General features: G+C 37.7%; 2 protein-coding genes across 2 annotated transcripts; one reads left to right on the top strand and one right to left on the bottom strand.

Moving 5' to 3' along the window:
• Window positions 1-1,049: 1,049 nt before the first annotated feature.
• On the bottom strand, window positions 1,050-8,037 carry septin10 (septin 10). The gene is made up of 10 exons (XM_052606601.1): window positions 7,879-8,037; window positions 6,955-7,069; window positions 6,667-6,862; window positions 5,688-5,874; window positions 5,446-5,607; window positions 5,229-5,325; window positions 3,871-4,039; window positions 3,553-3,685; window positions 2,575-2,759; window positions 1,050-1,488 (listed from the first exon to the last, which is right to left on the bottom strand). Exons 1-10 carry the CDS (start codon window positions 7,906-7,908, stop codon window positions 1,473-1,475), a joined length of 1,290 nt encoding a protein of 429 aa, XP_052462561.1. The 5' UTR covers window positions 7,909-8,037; the 3' UTR covers window positions 1,050-1,472.
• A 274-nt stretch (window positions 8,038-8,311) lies between these two features.
• On the top strand, window positions 8,312-12,325 carry sowahca (sosondowah ankyrin repeat domain family Ca). Its single transcript, XM_052606598.1, has 2 exons — window positions 8,312-9,307; window positions 10,798-12,325. The coding sequence occupies exons 1-2, from the start codon at window positions 8,630-8,632 to the stop codon at window positions 11,593-11,595; spliced, it is 1,476 nt and encodes a 491-aa protein (XP_052462558.1). The 5' UTR covers window positions 8,312-8,629; the 3' UTR covers window positions 11,596-12,325.
• Window positions 12,326-18,828: the final 6,503 nt, after the last annotated feature.

Here is an 18,828-nt window from a genome sequence, read left to right on the forward strand (position 1 = left end):
TTTTGAGTTTATATCTTGCAATTGTAACTTTTTTTTTCGTAATTTCACATTTATATCTCACAATTCTAACTTTTTATCCTCGGAATTTCGAGTTTATATCTTGCAATTTTTTTTTTCTCGTAATTTCGAGTTTATATCTTGCAATTTTTACTTTTTTTCCCTCGCAATTTCACGTTTACATCTCACAATTCTGACTTTTTTTCCTCGTAATTTTGAGTTTATATCTCACAATTTTTTCACGTAATTTCACGTTTATATCCTGCAATTCTGACTTTTTATCCTAGTAATTTCGAGTTTATATCTTGCAATTTTAACTTTTTTTCTTCGCAATTTCACGTTTATATCTAACAATTTTTAACTTTTTTCCTCATAATTTCACGTTTATATCTCAAATTTTTCCCGTAATTTCACGTTTATATCTCACAATTCACAAATTTTTTTTCTCACCGTTTTTTTTTCTTGCAAATCTTCCCCCCCTTTTTTTTTTTCCCAAATCTGACTTTTTCTCTCACTATTGCGAGTTAATATCTTGCTATTCTTACTGTTTCCCTCAAAATTGTGAGTTAATATCGCGCTATTCTGAATTTTAAAGCTTTTTTTTCCTTGCAGTTCTGCCTTTTTTCCCCTCACTGTTATCACTATTGCGAGTTAATATCTCGTAATTCTGCCCTTTTTTTTTCTCTCAGCAAGACATGTTCAGTATTTATGCTGTTATTAAGACAAAGCTGCTTGTTTCAAAATGTTTAACAATACGTTAACTTAAACCGTGATTCTTTTTGTGTTTCCAAAAGTTTCATGATTTCTACACTCTTCAATAAAAGCAAAAGCTACTGAGAGTGAAAAAAGTTATGATTTCAGTTTACATATTTTCTTTAAGATATCAGCTCATTCATTTGTCAAATAATTCCATTAAGTAACTGAAACAATATTGTGAAATATTCATAAAATATGTCCTTTATTACGTATGATATAACACATGAATATCACCGAGAACATTTGTTTCAGTCACAAGTTTTGTTTCAGTTCTCAGAGAACACAAGAAATACAACTTGCAGAAAAATACAAGTTTATTTGGTTAAAACATCACCCAAAATAACACTGTTTAAAAACAGATAACATAAGGGTATAAAATGTGGAAAATAAATGCAAAAAGGTAAACATTTGTGGTACATTACTATAATATCTTTCCGATTAATATTTTTAGCCCTCAACCATAGAAACACAAGTCTCAAGCAGAATAATCACACACTTAACCAGTAAAAATAGTAGATTAACATGTATATTCCGTGACGAATCTTTGCATTGTGCTCATTTCTGTTTGTAGGCACTGAAGTGAAGTGAAGTCATGTGCTGCTCTTCAGAAGTAGGACTGAGCTGATACAGTACCGTTAAAGCTGGTCCATGTCCATTAATAACACTGCTGTGTGTAAACATGCCTCTGTGATGGGTGCAGTTCTGCTGGAGCCTCGTCTTCACATGAATCCAGAGCTGAAGGAACACACACACACACATCAGGCGTTTATTATTAGGATTCAGGCTCATTTTAGTGTTCAGATTTGATTCAGCGGTTTATTTTCACATCTAAATGTGCAATATTCATGCATTTACAAATATCATGTGTGATTTCTGTCAGTTGTCTATAATGAATGTCTGGAAAATTACCAGCTTCTTGTCATCTTGTTCAGTCGATACCGATCCTAATTTTTAACATTTCTTTTATCAAGAAATTGTAGGTTGTGTGTAGGTTGGTTAAAATAAAAAGGACAAAAATATTAGTTTTAAAATACATACATATTAAAACGGCAGGCTTACACAAAACTTATAAATACTGAGATTATGAGGAAAGAGAAAAAAAATCTTCATGCCAATCTGATATTAACAACAACTGAGGAAATTATTATTTTGTTTAATTACTATTATTATTTATTACTTTTAAATTGTATATTTTACTCGCCAGTTTATTATTCAATAATTAATTTGTATTTATAATGAATAACATTTATTATTTTTTTATTGATGTACATATTTTTATTTATAATAAATAACATTAAATTTTTCATAATTTTTTTTAAATATAGCTTTTTTTATTGATAATACATATTATTATTTCTCTTTAAAATAAATTACATGTAATATTAAATTTTTTAAATATTTGTTTTTATTTAAATATTATATTATTTATTTATTATACATTACATTTAATATTTTTTTCACAATATAAAGTTTTTGTGTTTACAATAATGATTAGAATTTTTTTTTTATTTATAAAAAATTACATTCTTTAATTTTTCATTTTGTTGGAAGTTGGTAATAATAAGTTTTCTTTACATTTTTACATTTAAATATCAAATTCATTGAAATCTAGAGCTGATAAATGTTTTGCCAATACCAATCCTATTTTTATCAAGAGCTCTGATAAACAAGTCAAACATTTTATTTTAATTATGAGGCAATGGCAAACTGATATTAATCACATCCGAGGGGTTCAAGTATTCTTCAGTTTCTGATGCTCTCTGGTTCTGTGTGTGTGAGCTCTTTTCTTCAGAAGTGCTCCTCTCAGGAGGCGTCACTCACTTCTTGCGGTCCTTGTCCTTCTTGTTGTTGCTGCTGGTGTTGAAGGTCTGCGCCTGCAGGAGTTCACTAGCAGCTCTGCGCTTGCTGAAGACGCTCATGTCCTCCTCTAGACTCCTGCGCTTCTCCTCCAGCTTACTCTTCTCCTCCGCATGCATCCGCTTCAGCTGCTCGAACTTCCCCTGCAGCTGATCTCACACACACACACACACACACACACACACACACACACACACACACACACACACAGTACTCATCAACTAGTTATCGGACATCATCTACTGATGAGCCGAGCTGACTGAAGAAAGGCTATGGACTGACATCACAGACACCCGTCAAAATAAAAGTGTGACTTGACTTGAAGAAATTGTGACAGAAATAAATCGCTATTTTAACAGGACTATTAATACTTAATACTATTTTTTTTAAATTATTAAAACTTTTTAATTTTATATTTAAACCTTTAAATTAAACTTAAACCTTAAAAGATGTATTTCTTAAGGAATAATCACTTTTTTTATTACACTTTAATTTTAACAGTTAAAAAGATAAAAAATAAAATGAAAAGGTTGTTTAGTTTTTATTTGATTAAAAGCTAAATTAATGATTTCATGACTTCATGTAATTACCAGAAAAATTAAAATATGCAACACAGAATAAATAAAAATAAAATTAAAATAAATAGTGCTTTCTGATGATTAAAATTGTATTAAAATTAACTACTTTTTTATGTAATTTTAAATTGAAAGAAAAAATTTTTTATAAAAAAATTAAATGATATTTGAGAAAAAAAAATAACACTGCTAAAATGTCTTTTATGTAAAAAAATAAAAAATAAATAAATCATGATTTTAATTAATTAGACATGCTTTAGGATTACTAAAATTTTATTTTATTAAAAAAAGAGAAAAAAAGGACTCCCGAAACATGTGAGAGTAACAGGCGTGAACCCAGAGGCGGATGATGCTGGTGGTGGAGTACCTCTCGCTCGGCGTCCTTCAGCTCAGACTCTTTCTCTTTGACTCTCTGCACAAACGTCTGTCTCATCTCTTCCTCTCGTCTCTGCAGCTCACCCAGAAACTCCTGCCGCTTCTCCTCGTACGTCTGCTGAAGACTGTCCAAACACAACACTGATCATCAATTCAGCGAATCATCGGCTCAAACGGTCAGATAATACCTCCGGATCGATCTCTGGTAATGAAATCATACTCCTAGTGAACTCTTAACTGGGCCTTGTGCTCAGACTGGAGAAGTCTCTGGAGATCTGAGGAAGGTTCTAGATGGACAGGTGTCTCTCACCTGACGGGTTTGCTCTCGGGGTCGGTGTCTCTGAAGCCCATCTCCTCCAGCTTGCAGCGTCTGTAGAGCTCGTAGTGTCTGCTGTGCGTCTGCTCGCGCAGATCCTCCATGTTCACACAGATCAGCATCTCACGCAGCTTCACGAAGTCACAGTGGCTCTCGTTCTCCACTGAAACACACACACACACACACACACACACACACACACACAGAGAGACACAAACACACAGAGAGAGACACACACACACACACAGAGACACACACACACACACAGACACAGACACACACACACAGAGAGACACACACACAGAGGCACACACACACACACACACACACAGAGACACACACACACAGAGACACACACATACTGTGAAACTAAACTGAAATAAAACTACAATTATAGACAAATATTTAAACGTAACAAAATTACTAATATGCAACACAGAATAAATACAAATAAAATTAAAATAAATAGTGCTTTCTGATGATTAAAATTTTATTAAACCAGTCTTTATGGTCTCTAAACATAAATGTATTTTATTAGTAATGCTAAAAGTAAAAAATAAATAAATAAAAGTAATAGAAAAATGTACATTCAAAACATAAAAATAACAAATTCAAATATATTTATATATTTTTTTACGTTGAACTTGTGTAAAATAAATGAAAAAGAAAGAAATTGTTAAATGTTTTTGTAAAATAAATGGAAACTTATAAAGTACGAAGTTCCAACAGAACTCGGTTATGTTTTTATTTATTTTACATAAAATAAAAAATAATTATTTTTTTATTTATTTTACATACACACAATATACAGATATATAAAAATGTAATTGAATTATTTTTAAATAAAACAAAAGGGCTTGAATATCTCTGTTCGCAAGCAGTAAAATATGGAAATCTCTACTGTATCTTCTGATCACTGTTCCTCAGTGTTTCTGTCCTGTTCTCCAGTGCACGTCTAAAGATTCATACATCAGGACACGTTTACTGGAGAAACAAAATGGCATAAAATATAACGTTTTTTTTAAGTGAATTTATGATTAAACAGGAACAAATATCTGCCAATGGACTCGGAAAAAAACAGATTTTCTTTCCCTGTTGGCAGATATCTGTTCATGTTTCAATCATAAACTCACCTCACGTGTTCATGTTGCACCTTGTGTCCTGATGTAAGGATGTCTTAGATTAGAAACAAGGCATTTAGTTTTAGGTAAACTGAGCTCAGTCAGTATTTGTGATCACAGTTTCTGTTTATCCTGTGCATCCATCTAAAGATATGTTTGATATATTTTCTAAGAAAGCATTGGTTGGAGGCTCGCCCCATCTCTCATGAGGTCACTTCCTGTCCGGCTCACCCTGCACGACGCCCCAGGGATACTGCCTGGCCTTCACCATCTTCGTCCCGATGTTCACCTCCTCTGTGCTGCCCACCACGGCGAAGGGAAGATGCCCCTGAGCACAGATTAACACCAAGATGATGATGCACGATCATTCCCATGATTCCCAGCTGATGAGCGAACCTCAGGTTTGGGAACAGATGACACACACACACACACGTGTCTGAGGACTCACGTTCATGGCGGTGTTGATCTTGGCCACGCTCTCGTCGTCGATGGGGAACTGGTAGATCTGCACGCCGTTGCTCACCAGCTCGCTCATGATCTTGATCTTGAACTTGTGCAGCTCGCTCTTGGAGATGGTGTCTGCTTTAGCGATGACGGGGATGATGTTGACCTGCGGAGCACGAGCAGAAGAAGAGCTCCTCAGTCTCAGGAGGTCAGGGGTCATCACGTCTGACCCGAGCACACACTCACCTTGCTGTCCAGTTTCTTCATGGTGACCAGGTCCAGGGATTTGAGCGAGTGTCCGGACGGAGCGATGAAGTAGAGACACGCGTGGATCCTGGAGTCGTGATAGTTGTGGAGCGAGCGCTTGATCTTCAGCTCCTCCTGTAAGTACGACTCGAACTGTGTGTCGATGTAGTCCACGATGTGCTGGTAACTATCACACACACACACACACACACACACACACAGAGAACGCATCAGGACCAGTGTTTGGAGAAATATAGCATCGCATCACTTCACACCACTGCAGTGAATGGGTGCCGTCAGAATGAGAGTCTGATAAAAACACATAGAGTCTATAATCCAGAATAATTTTTCACTGGAGGAAGTGTTATTCTGGATTATAGACTCTATGTGTTTGAGTTAAAATCATCTTAATGCTGGATGTGTTTCAGGTTTTGTCTTCTCCAGATGTTCACTGATGGACTGGAGTGCTGTGGATTATTGGGATGTTTTTATCAGACTCTCATTCTGACGGCACCCATTCACTGCAGAGCATCCATTGATGAGACACTGATGCAGTAAAGCAATAAACCCAGTGAAGTTGAGGTTTACAGTGATTTTATAACGGCTAAATGGCATTATTAGATGTGAAGTTAGTAAAACCCCATTAGATGTTATAATGTTTCAATGTTAAACACGGTTTCTTGGGACCTACTGCTTTTATAAAACGGTTAATCCATATACATAGTAAGGTTTCACAAAAAAAAAAAAGGGCAAATAAAGTGTAAAGATATTAATAAAAACAGTATTCTTCCACCAAACAATGAAACCGGTTGCCGAGCAACACACAGACGTAAACAAACGTGTGTGTTACTTTGTAGCGTAATTCACAACAGCGTCAAACGTGGCTCGGCCAATCAGAATCAAGCAGCGGAACTCTCAGTGTAATAACGCTACATTCCTCCACACCTGCAGCAGTGGAACACATCAGACGTTTCTTCACCTCTCTTGTTTGTTCATCTGATCGCCGAAGCCCACGGTGTTCACCACGGTGAGCTTCAGACGAACGTTACTCTCCTGGAGATCGTACGTCTGCGCTCGCAGCTTCACCTTCGGCTCAAAATGAGACGACTCGAAGTTCTCAAAGTTGGTGTTGAAGAGCGTATCCATCAGCGTGGATTTACCGATGCCAGTTTCACCTGCAGGAACACACACAGCACACATGAGCCCTCTCCACCAATCACTGCGTCCTCCAGAACATCTCTCAGCACGCCATCATCTGTGTTCTTACCGATGCAGAGGATGTTGAAGCAGAATCCCTGACTCGTGGACTTGTTGACCAGTTGATCTGGAAGACTGTCGAACCCGACGTGACCTGACAGAGCCAGTGGACGCGCGTTCTTGTCCTGGAAGAAATCAGTGAGATTTTACATTTGAACTTCGTTTTTTCAACTTTTAAAACTTTCAAAACTTTTTATATCCAGTGCATATTCTATGTAACTATAAATATATGCAATAAAGGCAAAAAATATTTCTAACAGGTTTGACAATTTAACTGACTAGTAAACTTCTAAAAGAAATATCATCCTATAGCTAAATTATTAATCCACATTGGGGAATGTATTCAGATTAATAATTTCAGATTAATTCATTAGATGTTTGTATGAAAACAGCATTATTTTAGTATTATTTATATACTATAATCGTTATGAATACTTGAATTAGCTTTTATTTATTTTTTATACGGTCAGTTTTCATTTCAGTTACATTTTTAGTAATTTTGTAGTGATTTGTATTTTTTTGTCAATTGTTATTATTTTTTTTTATATCACTGTCTATGATTAATTTATTTTATTTTAATTTATTTGTATTAATAATTTTAGTTTTCAGTTAAATCAGATCAAATAATTCACACTGATAAATCAGAAAAACAATAATCCAAATGAACAAATCATATTTGTATTATGTAAATTAATAATTCAGATTGAGAAATGCATTCAGACTGCTAATTCGGATACACGGATTCGGAATCAGAAATCCGATTTTTTTTTTTTTCACAGAGGAAAAAAATGAGGCGCGCACTCGTGCGTGAGTGAAATAGTTCTGAATCGGGACACTCCCAAGCGCGCTCACGCCAATTCTCCCCCACTGTCCCTAACTCCACGCAGCCCAGAAAAAACTCAGAACCGAGAATATATATCGATCTTTCACATACCATCTGTCGAACCACATCAGAAGAAGCCATCTGTGCGCAGAAAAGAAGCGAATATTTGTGGAAAATGTGTCGGATCGCTTGAAAGTCAAAAGTTGCCGTGACCCGCCCCGTCCAATAATCTCCAGCCGACACACCACTGGGAACAGCAGCGCTTCTACCATTGCAGAGGGTTTTGTTTGAATATAAGTCGATAAAGTATATGACAACTTAAAATGTCAGATATATTTGCGAGCACTTTCTTAACATGTTACGTCGATTTCATCTGAATGAAAGCTATAAATCATACTAGGTTCATTTATTAAAACCTTTCAAGCTCAATAGAGCAACAACGCTCTCCCCGTCCCAGAAAAATGGTGCGTTCCAAGCTTGGACTCGCCCACAGGTGCAACTGGAATCCATCTTGGCTCAACGCGGAGCCGCATCCCGCGTTAACATCGGGATCCTCGGAGCCCAAATGAACGCGCCCGTACTCCAGTTTCACACTATTGATTCCGTTCTCCAACAAGAGTTGCTAGGATGCAAAACATCATCTTTATAAGCTCTACCGACCCCTATCTGACACGTTCAGTACTCAGCCTCATCTACAGCCTAGTTTTTTTTATTTAAATAAGACACGATGAGTTCTGTTTACCTGCGCACAGACTATCGATTTGACGGTGTCAACTTGTCAAAATGACGCAAGCGCAGGGGATTAGATGCTGACTTGTGCATTCGCTTATCTATTATTATTATTAATATAAAACATTATATAATGGCGACGGAATGCACGCAAGAATCCGTTCTGGACTTTCTATTGGAAAACGGGGGGCGAGTGAAAAACAAGGACTTGGTCGCGCATTTTAAAGTCTTTCTGAGCAGCGAAAACACGAAGCGAGCCGTGCTAAAAGAGAGATTTAAGCGTTATGTGGACAATATCGCCTACGTAAAGCAGGAAAACGGGGAGAAAGTGGTGTGTTTGAAGAAGAAATACAGATACCCGGAGGTACGCAGCGGGCGCGCGCAGGATGAGAAGCCCTTTAATGATGCTGAAGATGAAGACATCAACAGGGGAATCAAAGCATTGCATTTCGAAGAGAACGCCAGCGTGCATGAAGAAATTGGTGATCTGAAAGCTGTGAGAGATGCTGTAGATGAGCTGTGTGTGTCGGACATCGCACTGATTGAGAAAGACGAAATTGTGCATGAAAACGATGTCAAACCAGATGGTCCTGAGCTCTCTGATGCCCGGTCAACAGGAGAGGCTGGGGTAGGCAGGGCTTCTGTCACGCCACAGGTCATCGTTAATCGACGGAGAACATCCAGGGGATCTCAGCGGAGTCTGCTGGGCTCTTCTGAGGATGGAGCACATGATGCACTGCCTGAGGATAGCAGCACCCCAAAATGCAGCCGCAAGAACTTCATAGAGCTCATGATGAGCAGTTCTCCACAGGTGGGACGGGTGCAAATACAGTAATGTAATGCATGTAAAAAACATAATCCATATATAATGCAAAAACACTTAATGCACATAATATACAATGGAAATAAACATATTGCACATAATAGTGCAAATGCACATTATGCTCATAATACATATAGTGTATAATTAATAAAGCAAAATCATAACGCATGTAATATATGATGCATATGCAATTAATGCATTTCATGATGATTATGCACATTATGCAATATAATCCAAATGCAAATATAATGCAAAATCACGTAATGCATATAATAAATAATGCATATGTGCATAATGCATATAATGGATAAGGCAAAATCATAATGCATGTAAAATATGATGCATATGCATGCAATATATAATGAAAAATCACATACTGTATATTATAAATGTACATAATGCAATTAATGTATCATGCAAAATCATAATGCATATAATAATAATTATGTTTATAATGCATACAATATATAATACAAATGCACAATATGCATATAATATAGAATGCAAATCAAATGATGAATATATTATATAATGCATATGAACATAATGCATATATGTAATCCAAATGTACATAATGCATGTAATATATATTCCAAATGCATATAAATAATGCAAAATCACATACTTCTTATATGATGCAAATATATAATTCAAGTGCACATTATGCATAATCCAAAATTGCATAATGCATATAATATCTAATGCATGTGCACATAATGCATATGATAAATGATAAAAATCATATAATGCATGTAATAGTGATTGTGCTTATTATGCATATGGTATAGAATCCAAAATCACATGATGCATATAAATATATAATGCATATGCACATAATGCATATAATACGAAATCCAAATGTGCATAATAAATATAATTTATATTCAAAATGCATATAATAAATAATGCAAAATAACATAATGCATATATGATGCATGTGCACATAATGCATGTAATAATGATTATGCACATAATATATTATCCAAATGCACATTATGCCTATATTTTGCAAAATCACATAATGCGTATAATAAATGATGCAAAATCAGATAATGCATGTAATTATAATTGTGCTTATAATGCATATGGTATAGAATCCATAATCACATAATGCATATAAATACATAATGCACATGCAGATAATGCCGATAATATAAAATCCAAATGTACATAATAAATATAATTTATATTCCAAATGCATATAATAAATAATGCAAAATCACATAATGCATATATGATGCATGTGCACGTAATGCATGTAGTATATAAGTCAAATGCACATTATGCATATATATTGCAAAATCACATAATGCATGTAGCATATAATGCATATGCGCATAATATATAATCCAAATGCAAATTATGCATATATTTTTCAAAATCACATAATGCATATACTATATAATGCACATGCACATACTGCATGTAATATATAATCCAAATGTACGTCATGCATATAATATGTGATGCATATGCAGGTGAGACGCTCACTGGTGCACCGTAACTCCCAAGGGCAGATGTCAGCCAGGAACAGTGACTTCAGAATGTCATCTGTGGACGAGGATTGTGCTTTGGTAACTTTAGACCCACTGGAACACGAGTGGATGATGTGCACGGCAGATGGTGAGTGGGACAGTCTGCAGAGGCTGCTCCAGTGTGATCCCACGCTCATCTCCAAGAAGGACTTCGTCACGGGGTTCACGTGTCTGCACTGGGCGGCCAAGCAAGGCAGACACGAGCTTTTCGCAATGCTGGTGGATTTCGCCAAACGGCACAGCGTCACCGTCAATGTAAACACTCGATCCAGCGCCGGCTACACGCCTCTGCACCTGGCAGCCATGCACAATCATAAAGAGGTCATGAAGCTTCTGGTGGGAGCGTATGATGCTGATGTGGATGTGAGGGATTACAGTGGGAAGAAAGCGGCGCAGTACCTCCGCTCCAGCGTCACAGGCGACATCAGGGACATCGTAGGAGCCTGTCCGAACTCGGACACAGAGAACGCATCCGGAGCCGGGCGATGGAAGCTTCCTAAAGTCCTGCAGTCTAATCTCAACCCTCTACGGTTACTAAACCACCCTGAGGAGATGACGGCCGACGCTCAGCCCAGGCCCAAATCTCTGTACCGGAAATCCTCCATCGGACGCATCAGACTACAGAGAAACCGCTTCAAGACGCAGATCGTCCACAGCACATCATTCAGAGAGAACCAGGAAGGAGAGGAGATGCTCAAGAGCCCGGTCAAATCCAGACCCATATCCAACCTGTTCGGCTGAGCCAGAAATGTGAATGAAAGAGACATATGCAAAGACATCATTACTCTGAGATCAACTGAGCAGCTTGTTTACTGCGTGGTAAAACGAAGAAAATTGATTGAAACTGAACAATACCAGTTTAAAAAATTTGAAAACATACAAATAAATGAATAAAAAAAATAGATGTAGTGAAAAAAACAAAAAACAAATAGGAATACATCTAACAATACTTCTACAAAGTTTATTAGTCTTAATGTTTATTTCCTAATTTACTGAAACATTTTAAAATTAAAAGTTGTATTTGTTAACATTAGTTAAGAATATTGCTCCTTGTTAGTTGATGTTAGCTGGAGAGTAATGTGTTACCGAAAAAAGCACAATCATGTCATATTTTACACATATTTATAATATTGATTTTTTTAGCTTGTGTACTTGGGTCTTTATACCTTTTATATTTTAGGACGGATGAGGACTAGCAACTGGAACAAATTTTAATGCAATCATCTCCTTTATCAATTTATGCACTACTGTTTTATTATAACGGAGCTCTTAAGTCATGTAGATGTAATGTATGTTATTTTGAGTGGATATTTTCACGGATGCACTTTTGCGTGTCATGATATCCTGCTGCTGTTGCATGTGAGTGTTCTCCTGCGCTCCTGTTTTAGTCGCTGTGCCTTTAATGATCTTCTTCCAGATGCAGGAACCAACATGTCTTGAGACTGTTATCCTATAAATGTGATTCAGTGTGTTTATGTACCGTAGGTGGTGTTTAAAAAGCTGCTGTTTAAATGGTTTAAGACGGAGTCTGATTCCATGGAAAGGAACAGTTCACCCCAAACACTGCAGTGAATGGGTGCCGCCAGAACGAGAGCTGAAACATCACAATAATCCACAAGCAGCCTCTCTAGTCATCTCTTGAGAACACAAATCCATCAAGACGTTTTTAACTAAGATACGAGTCCATAATAACTTTAATCATTTTAGGGTGAACTGTTCTTTTAATAACTCATGAGCCATTACATTGGCATTGCACTTTTACCTAATCAAACTAAGCTTTATAGTACTTTAATCACTAATTACTAGCGATCCCAAATACTAATATTCCAAATGTGTTTTCAGTCATTCTCTAAAGTGCCTTTATTGATAATGAAAAGTCATTTTAGGCACTTGTATATTAATAATATTTTAAAACACCCAGAAAATCTGAATCAGAAGAGGTTTATTACCAAGTATGTTTACACACACATGTTATTTGTCTTGAAGACAGGAGCTTCCAGTGTAGAAGAGAGTACAAACATAGTGCAGACATACAGAGGAATAACACAGTAGGGATGTAATATAACATTAATATATGTGGAAAATGTGCTCAGTGTTCCTTAAATACAAACTATTGAAACCAACTGGATGTTTATGTTTCCTGAAGAGAGTATCAGTGGTGTTTGGTGTTGTGATGCAGTTGCTAGGGTGCTCCAGCTGGTTGCTAGGTGACATCAGTGTTGCTGTGTGCAGTTGCTAAGGTGCCCCAGCTGGTTCCTAAGTGATGTCAGGGTTGCTGTGCAGTTGCTAGGGTGCTCCAGCCGGTTGCTAGGTGATGTTAGTGTTGCTATTCAGCTGCTAGGGTGCTCCAGCCGGTTGCTAGGTGATGTTAGTGTTGCTATTCAGCTGCTAGGGTGCCCCAGCTGGTTCCTAGGTGACGTCAGTGTTGCTGTGCAGTTGCTAGGGTGCTCCAGCTGGTTGCTAGGTGATGTTAGTGTTGCTGTGTAGTTGCTAGGGTGCTCCAGCCGGTTGCTAGGGGTTGTTAGTGCTGCTGTGCTGTTGCCTCAACCGGTTGCTAAGTGATGTTAGTGTTGCTATGCAGTTGCTAGGGTGCTCCAGCTGGTTGCTAGGTGATGTCAGTGTTGCTATGCAGTTGCTAGGCTGCCCCAGCTGGTTGCTAGGTGATGTTAGTGTTGCTATTCAGCTGCTAGGGTGCCCCAGCTGGTTCCTAGGTGACGTCAGTGTTGCTGTGCAGTTGCTAGGGTGCTCCAGCTGGTTGCTAGGTGATGTTAGTGTTGCTGTGTAGTTGCTAGGGTGCTCCAGCCGGTTGCTAGGGGTTGTTAGTGCTGCTGTGCTGTTGCCTCAACCGGTTGCTAAGTGATGTTAGTGTTGCTATGCAGTTGCTAGGGTGCTCCAGCTGGTTGCTAGGTGATGTCAGTGTTGCTATGCAGTTGCTAGGGTGCCCCAGCTGGTTGCTAGGTGATGTTAGTGTTGCTGTGCAGTTGCTAGGTGATGTTAATGTTGCTATGCTGTTGCTAGGGTGCTTGAGTTGGTTGCTAGGTGAGGTCAGTGTTGCTGTGCAGTTGCTAGGGTGCCCCAACTGATTGCTAAGTGATGTTACTGTTGCTATGCAGTTGCTAGGGTGCCCCAGACAGTTGCTAAGTGATGTTACTGTTGCTATGCAGTTGCTAGGGTCCTCCAGCTGATTGCTAAGTGATGTTACTGTTGCTATGCAGTTGCTAGGGTCCTCCAGCTGATTGCTAAGTGATGTTACTATTGCTATGCAGTTGCTAGGGTCCTCCAGCTGATTGCTAAGTGATGTTACTGTTGCTATGCAGTTGCTAGGGTGCTACATCTGATTGCTAGGTGATGTCGTACTGTCTCTGTGATGTTTTGCTCAGTCATGTAGAGTAATGATTCCTGACTTGGCAAACTGCACTAATTAACTGCTGCTCTTAAATGACAGTGTTGTTAACCAGCTGCTGTCACTCTATTATTTATCAGACGTCAACTATCTGATGCGAAGACATTCAGGAATCACTAAACTTTCAAGGTGGGGTCCGAAATGTGTGAAAACTTTTGTTCTGTTCGTCATCCTGTAAGAATGTTGTTTCATTAAGTTTGGTGTCACACAGATTATTACTTTCCTTTCTCGTGAAATCTGATAGATGAGCTATGCAGCTAATCTTGTGTAAATCAGGTACGACTGCTTTTTCTGCCTGGAAGCTGTGAAGGCGCTGACTCCCACACCTGTCCTGACACATTCGCAGTGCTTCCTTACTGTTAGGAACCTTTCTTGTTTTTATGCAACAACATGCATTTGACTTTGCTTTATCAAAAATAAATCGTGCACTCCTGGGTAATGAACTGGTGTTTAATGTTTTTACATAAATACATCATATTAAAACTCTCAGGGATGTTGCTTTAGTGCATATCTTAAATGCTTAGCCAAACTAAAGTGAATAAAAATAAATGAAAGTCCCAAGCTATTGTGGATGACTGAAGATGATTGAAGACTTCAAATGCGTTTATTGTTATGCATTTTTTGATTAATCAATTATTTGACCTTTATATTCAACATTTACCCCCTTTTAAAAAAACATTAAAATGTAATAGTTTTTTACATTATTTCACATAGTGATATCTGAATAGTCTTCAATGCACAAAGATGTTTCTGTGAGGCCAGAAAACTGTGATTCTGAATAGTTTTCATACTTTATTAAAATGAGCAGGTTTTCCTGAACAACACGTTGAGAGGCTTTTCTTCCTTCAGAGATTTACTGGAGATTAACATTGTTTCCAGAGCTGCTTAATGTGCACGAGTTTACTTCAATATCAGACCTCATACACTTCTACTTTATAGTATATAATAGGTTAGAATTAGAGCAATTTTTCTGGCCCTTAATATATTTTAAAGAAAAATAATTTAAGAAAATATATATCTAAATATATATATGTATATATTTATAGATTTTAGATTATTTTATTTGATCATTATATTTTTGTCATTTTAAATTAATACTTGCTAATCTGAAAGTAGTTTATTATCAGACTTGATATAAGATTGAACCCTTTTTTCACTCTTTTTTCATGAATGCATCGTGATTTTCGCTCTGAGCTGCAGCTAACGCAGTGTCCGCGGGGGGGCAGCAGAGCTCCTCGACACTTCCGGCTTGTGTGACGTATGCGGAAGACATCAGGCGAGTCTCTGGGCTTTGCATTTTAATAACTAGTAATAATAACCAGCTTAGTACAGACTGCAATATTATCCTATACTGCGTTAGTCAGTTTATTAGATTTAAAATCTACAAATAATAATATAATAATTGTTCGGTCTTCAACTGAGTTTAATTGTTTTCTGTTTTAATAATTTTATTACTTCAAATAGGAAATCTACTTAGTCTGAGTCAATATTCAATATTGCATCATTTTAGTTTAAGTTTTAGCGTTTAGCATTTTAGCATATATATATTTCTGTAGTTTTGTGAATGTGCCGATGTCCTGCAGAGTTTAGCTCTAATCCTAATCAAAAGCACCTGAATAAGCTAATGTAATGAGAAGTGAGCAATATATATGCATTATGTGATTTTGGCTTTTTATACTATATGCATATGCATGATATATTTATATGCATTATGTGATTTTGGATTCTATATAATATGCATTCTAAGCATAATCATTACATGCATTATATGATTTTGCATTATATATTACATGCATTATATATTACATGCATTATCATTATTACATGCATTATGTGTGTGAGTGAAACACAGTTGTTCTCCGTGAGAGTCCATTGTTGTAGTTTTTATTAATGTTTTGAATTTGCATTAATCTATACATTTTATAGTTTTCATTTTTAGTTTTTCTTTTTTTATGTTATGTGATTTTGTCATTTTTATTATTTTATGTCAGTTTCAGTTCAGTTTTTTTTATTTCCAAATTAAACAAATTATCTTGTGTTTGGAACGAACAATTGAATCAAATGTGAACAGCCTCTTCAGGTGTGTGTGTGTGTGTGTGTGTGTGTGTGTTCAGGTCTGATGAGGAGATGGTGAAGTTTATCCAGTAATCTGCCAGCAGGAGCTAAATCTGTAGATTAAACATGCAAACCGTCAGTAAATGAAGAAGCCATCTGACCTTAATCAGGAGCTTTCAGACAGATTTGGGTGTATAAACGGTAAAAGAACCACAAGATGGAGCTGATGCTGCGTGAACCTCCAGAGACCTCAGAACCAGCACTGATCATCACAAACACCAACAGTCTGCTCTCCCTATCAAACATTGATATTTATTAGTGCCACAGATAATTACTGAGAACTGTACTCACTTAACAGTTTTGAAAATGGATAAACAACTGACCAGTTACTGACCAGGTATTAAATACAGTAACAGTGACAGATTAGCACTAAAATATTGAAGTTTGATTGAACACCTAACCTTTGACATCAACAATAAAAGATATAGGAAATCTCACTTTTGTTCATTTATATATATATATATATATATATATGTATATATATATATATATATATATGTATATATATATATATATATATATATATCATAAATGTTGCATAAAAATAATCTACCATTCAAAAGTTTAGAGTCGGTAAGATTTGTAAAATGTTTTAATGTTTCTCAAAAATACATTAAAACAGTGAAATATTATTCTAATGTAAACATCTGTTTTCTGTGTGAATGTGTGTTAAAGTGTAATGTATTTCTGTGATGCTCCGCTGTATTTTCAGCATCATTCCTCCAGTCTTCAGTGTCACATGATCTTCAGAAATCAGAATAATATGATGATTTACTGCTCAAGAAACATTTCTGATGTGTGTGTGAGCGAGAGTGTGTGTGTGTGTGTGTGTGCATGTTTTTGTGACATATCAGGACACAACTCTGTATAATGTCATGGGTATGACACCGGTATTACAAGGAGAGGGTGACTTATGAGGACATAACCCATGTCCCCATTTCTCAAAACACTTATAAATCATACAGAATGAGTTTTTTTGAGAAAGTAAAAATGCACAAAGTTTCCTGTGAGGGTTAGTGTTAGGTGTAGGGTTGGTGAAGGGACATAGAATATACAGTTTCTACAGAATAAAAACCATTACACCTATGGGATGAACACACTTTACACAAAAACAAACGTGTGTGTGTGTGTGTGTAAGAGAGAGAGAGAGTGAGTGTGTTTGAGAGTGTGTGTGTGTGAGGGAGTGTGTGTGTGTGAGTGAGAGAGAGTGAGTGAGTGTGTTTGAGAGTGTGTGTGTGAGGGAGTGTGTGTGTGTGTGTGAGAGAGAATGAGCGTGTTTAAGAGTGTGTGTGTGAGAGAGAGAGAGAGAGAGTGAGTGTGTTTGAGAGTGTGTGTGTGAGGGAGTGTGTGTGTGTGTGTGTGTGTGTGTGTGTGTGTGTGTGAGAGAGAGAGTGAGTGTGTTTGAGAGTGTGTGTGTGAGGGAGTGTGTGTGTGTGTGTGAGAGAGAATGAGCGTGTTTAAGAGTGTGTGTGTGAGAGAGAGAGAGAGAGAGAGAGAGAGTGAGTGTGTTTGAGAGTGTGTGTGTGAGGGAGTGTGTGTGTGTGTGTGAGAGAGAGTGAGTGTGTTTGAGATTGTGTGTGTGTGAGGGAGTGTGTGTGTGAGAGAGAGAGAGAGAGAGAGAGAGAGTGAGTGTGTTTGAGAGTGTGTGTGTGAGGGAGTGTGTGTGTGTGTGTGAGAGAGAGTGAGTGTGTTTGAGATTGTGTGTGTGTGAGGGAGTGTGTGTGTGTGAGTGAGAGAGAGTGAGTGAGTGTGTTTGAGAGTGTGTGTGTGAGGGAGTGTGTGTGTGTGTGTGAGAGAGAATGAGCGTGTTTAAGAGTGTGTGTGTGAGAGAGAGAGAGAGAGAGTGAGTGTGTTTGAGAGTGTGTGTGTGAGGGAGTGTGTGTGTGTGTGTGTGTGTGTGTGAGAGAGAGAGAGTGAGTGTGTTTGAGAGTGTGTGTGTGAGGGAGTGTGTGTGTGTGTGTGAGAGAGAATGAGCGTGTTTAAGAGTGTGTGTGTGAGAGAGAGAGAGAGAGGGTTAGACAGGGGGACCTGAAAACATTCCAGGCGGACTACAGAACAATAGGTGAAATCGTGAAACATGAGAAAGCTGTACTATCTGAAAGCTTGTCATCTGAGCAGAATCCACCGATCAGCACCTCAGACCTCAGACCCACTCCTGCAGCAGCTGAGCACATCTCGCCCTCCCTGCTCAGAGCTATCCCTCTCCTACAGGAGCACTTCACCAAGCTAGAGATGGAGATGGTGCAGCTCAGAGAAACTGTGCTCAAACAGCAGCAGTTGGACACATGTGCAGCTCACAATGAACTCCAGCGGAACACCGAGCTCTTAACTCAGAGACTGTCAGCCCTCACACAGCAGACCAGGAAGCTTCAGACAGAGAAGGACAGCTATCAGTGTGAGCTGACCGCCCTGAGACTCCAGCTAGAGGACAGAGAGCAGTCCACAGCAGAGATGAG

Source organism: Carassius gibelio, chromosome A9 (genome assembly GCF_023724105.1).
Source record: "Carassius gibelio isolate Cgi1373 ecotype wild population from Czech Republic chromosome A9, carGib1.2-hapl.c, whole genome shotgun sequence".
In the NCBI taxonomy this organism is placed as follows: Eukaryota; Metazoa; Chordata; class Actinopteri; order Cypriniformes; family Cyprinidae; genus Carassius; species Carassius gibelio.

What these genes read in the sequence shown, in the direction of transcription:
- septin10 (XM_052606601.1), bottom strand. Translation starts at nt 7,908, where the DNA reads ATGGCTTCTTCTGATGTGGTTCGACAGATG. An exon ending in CTTCAACATCCTCTGCATCG is followed by an intron (nt 6,863 to 6,954) that starts GTAAGAACACAG and finishes GTGTTCCTGCAG; the next exon opens with GTGAAACTGGCATCGGTAAA. An exon ending in CAGATGAACAAACAAGAGAG is followed by an intron (nt 5,875 to 6,666) that starts GTGAAGAAACGT and finishes TGTGTGTGATAG; the next exon opens with TTACCAGCACATCGTGGACT.
- sowahca (XM_052606598.1), top strand. Translation starts at nt 8,630, where the DNA reads ATGGCGACGGAATGCACGCAAGAATCCGTTCTGGACTTTCTATTGGAA. An exon ending in TGATGAGCAGTTCTCCACAG is followed by an intron (nt 9,308 to 10,797) that starts GTGGGACGGGTG and finishes ATGCATATGCAG; the next exon opens with GTGAGACGCTCACTGGTGCA.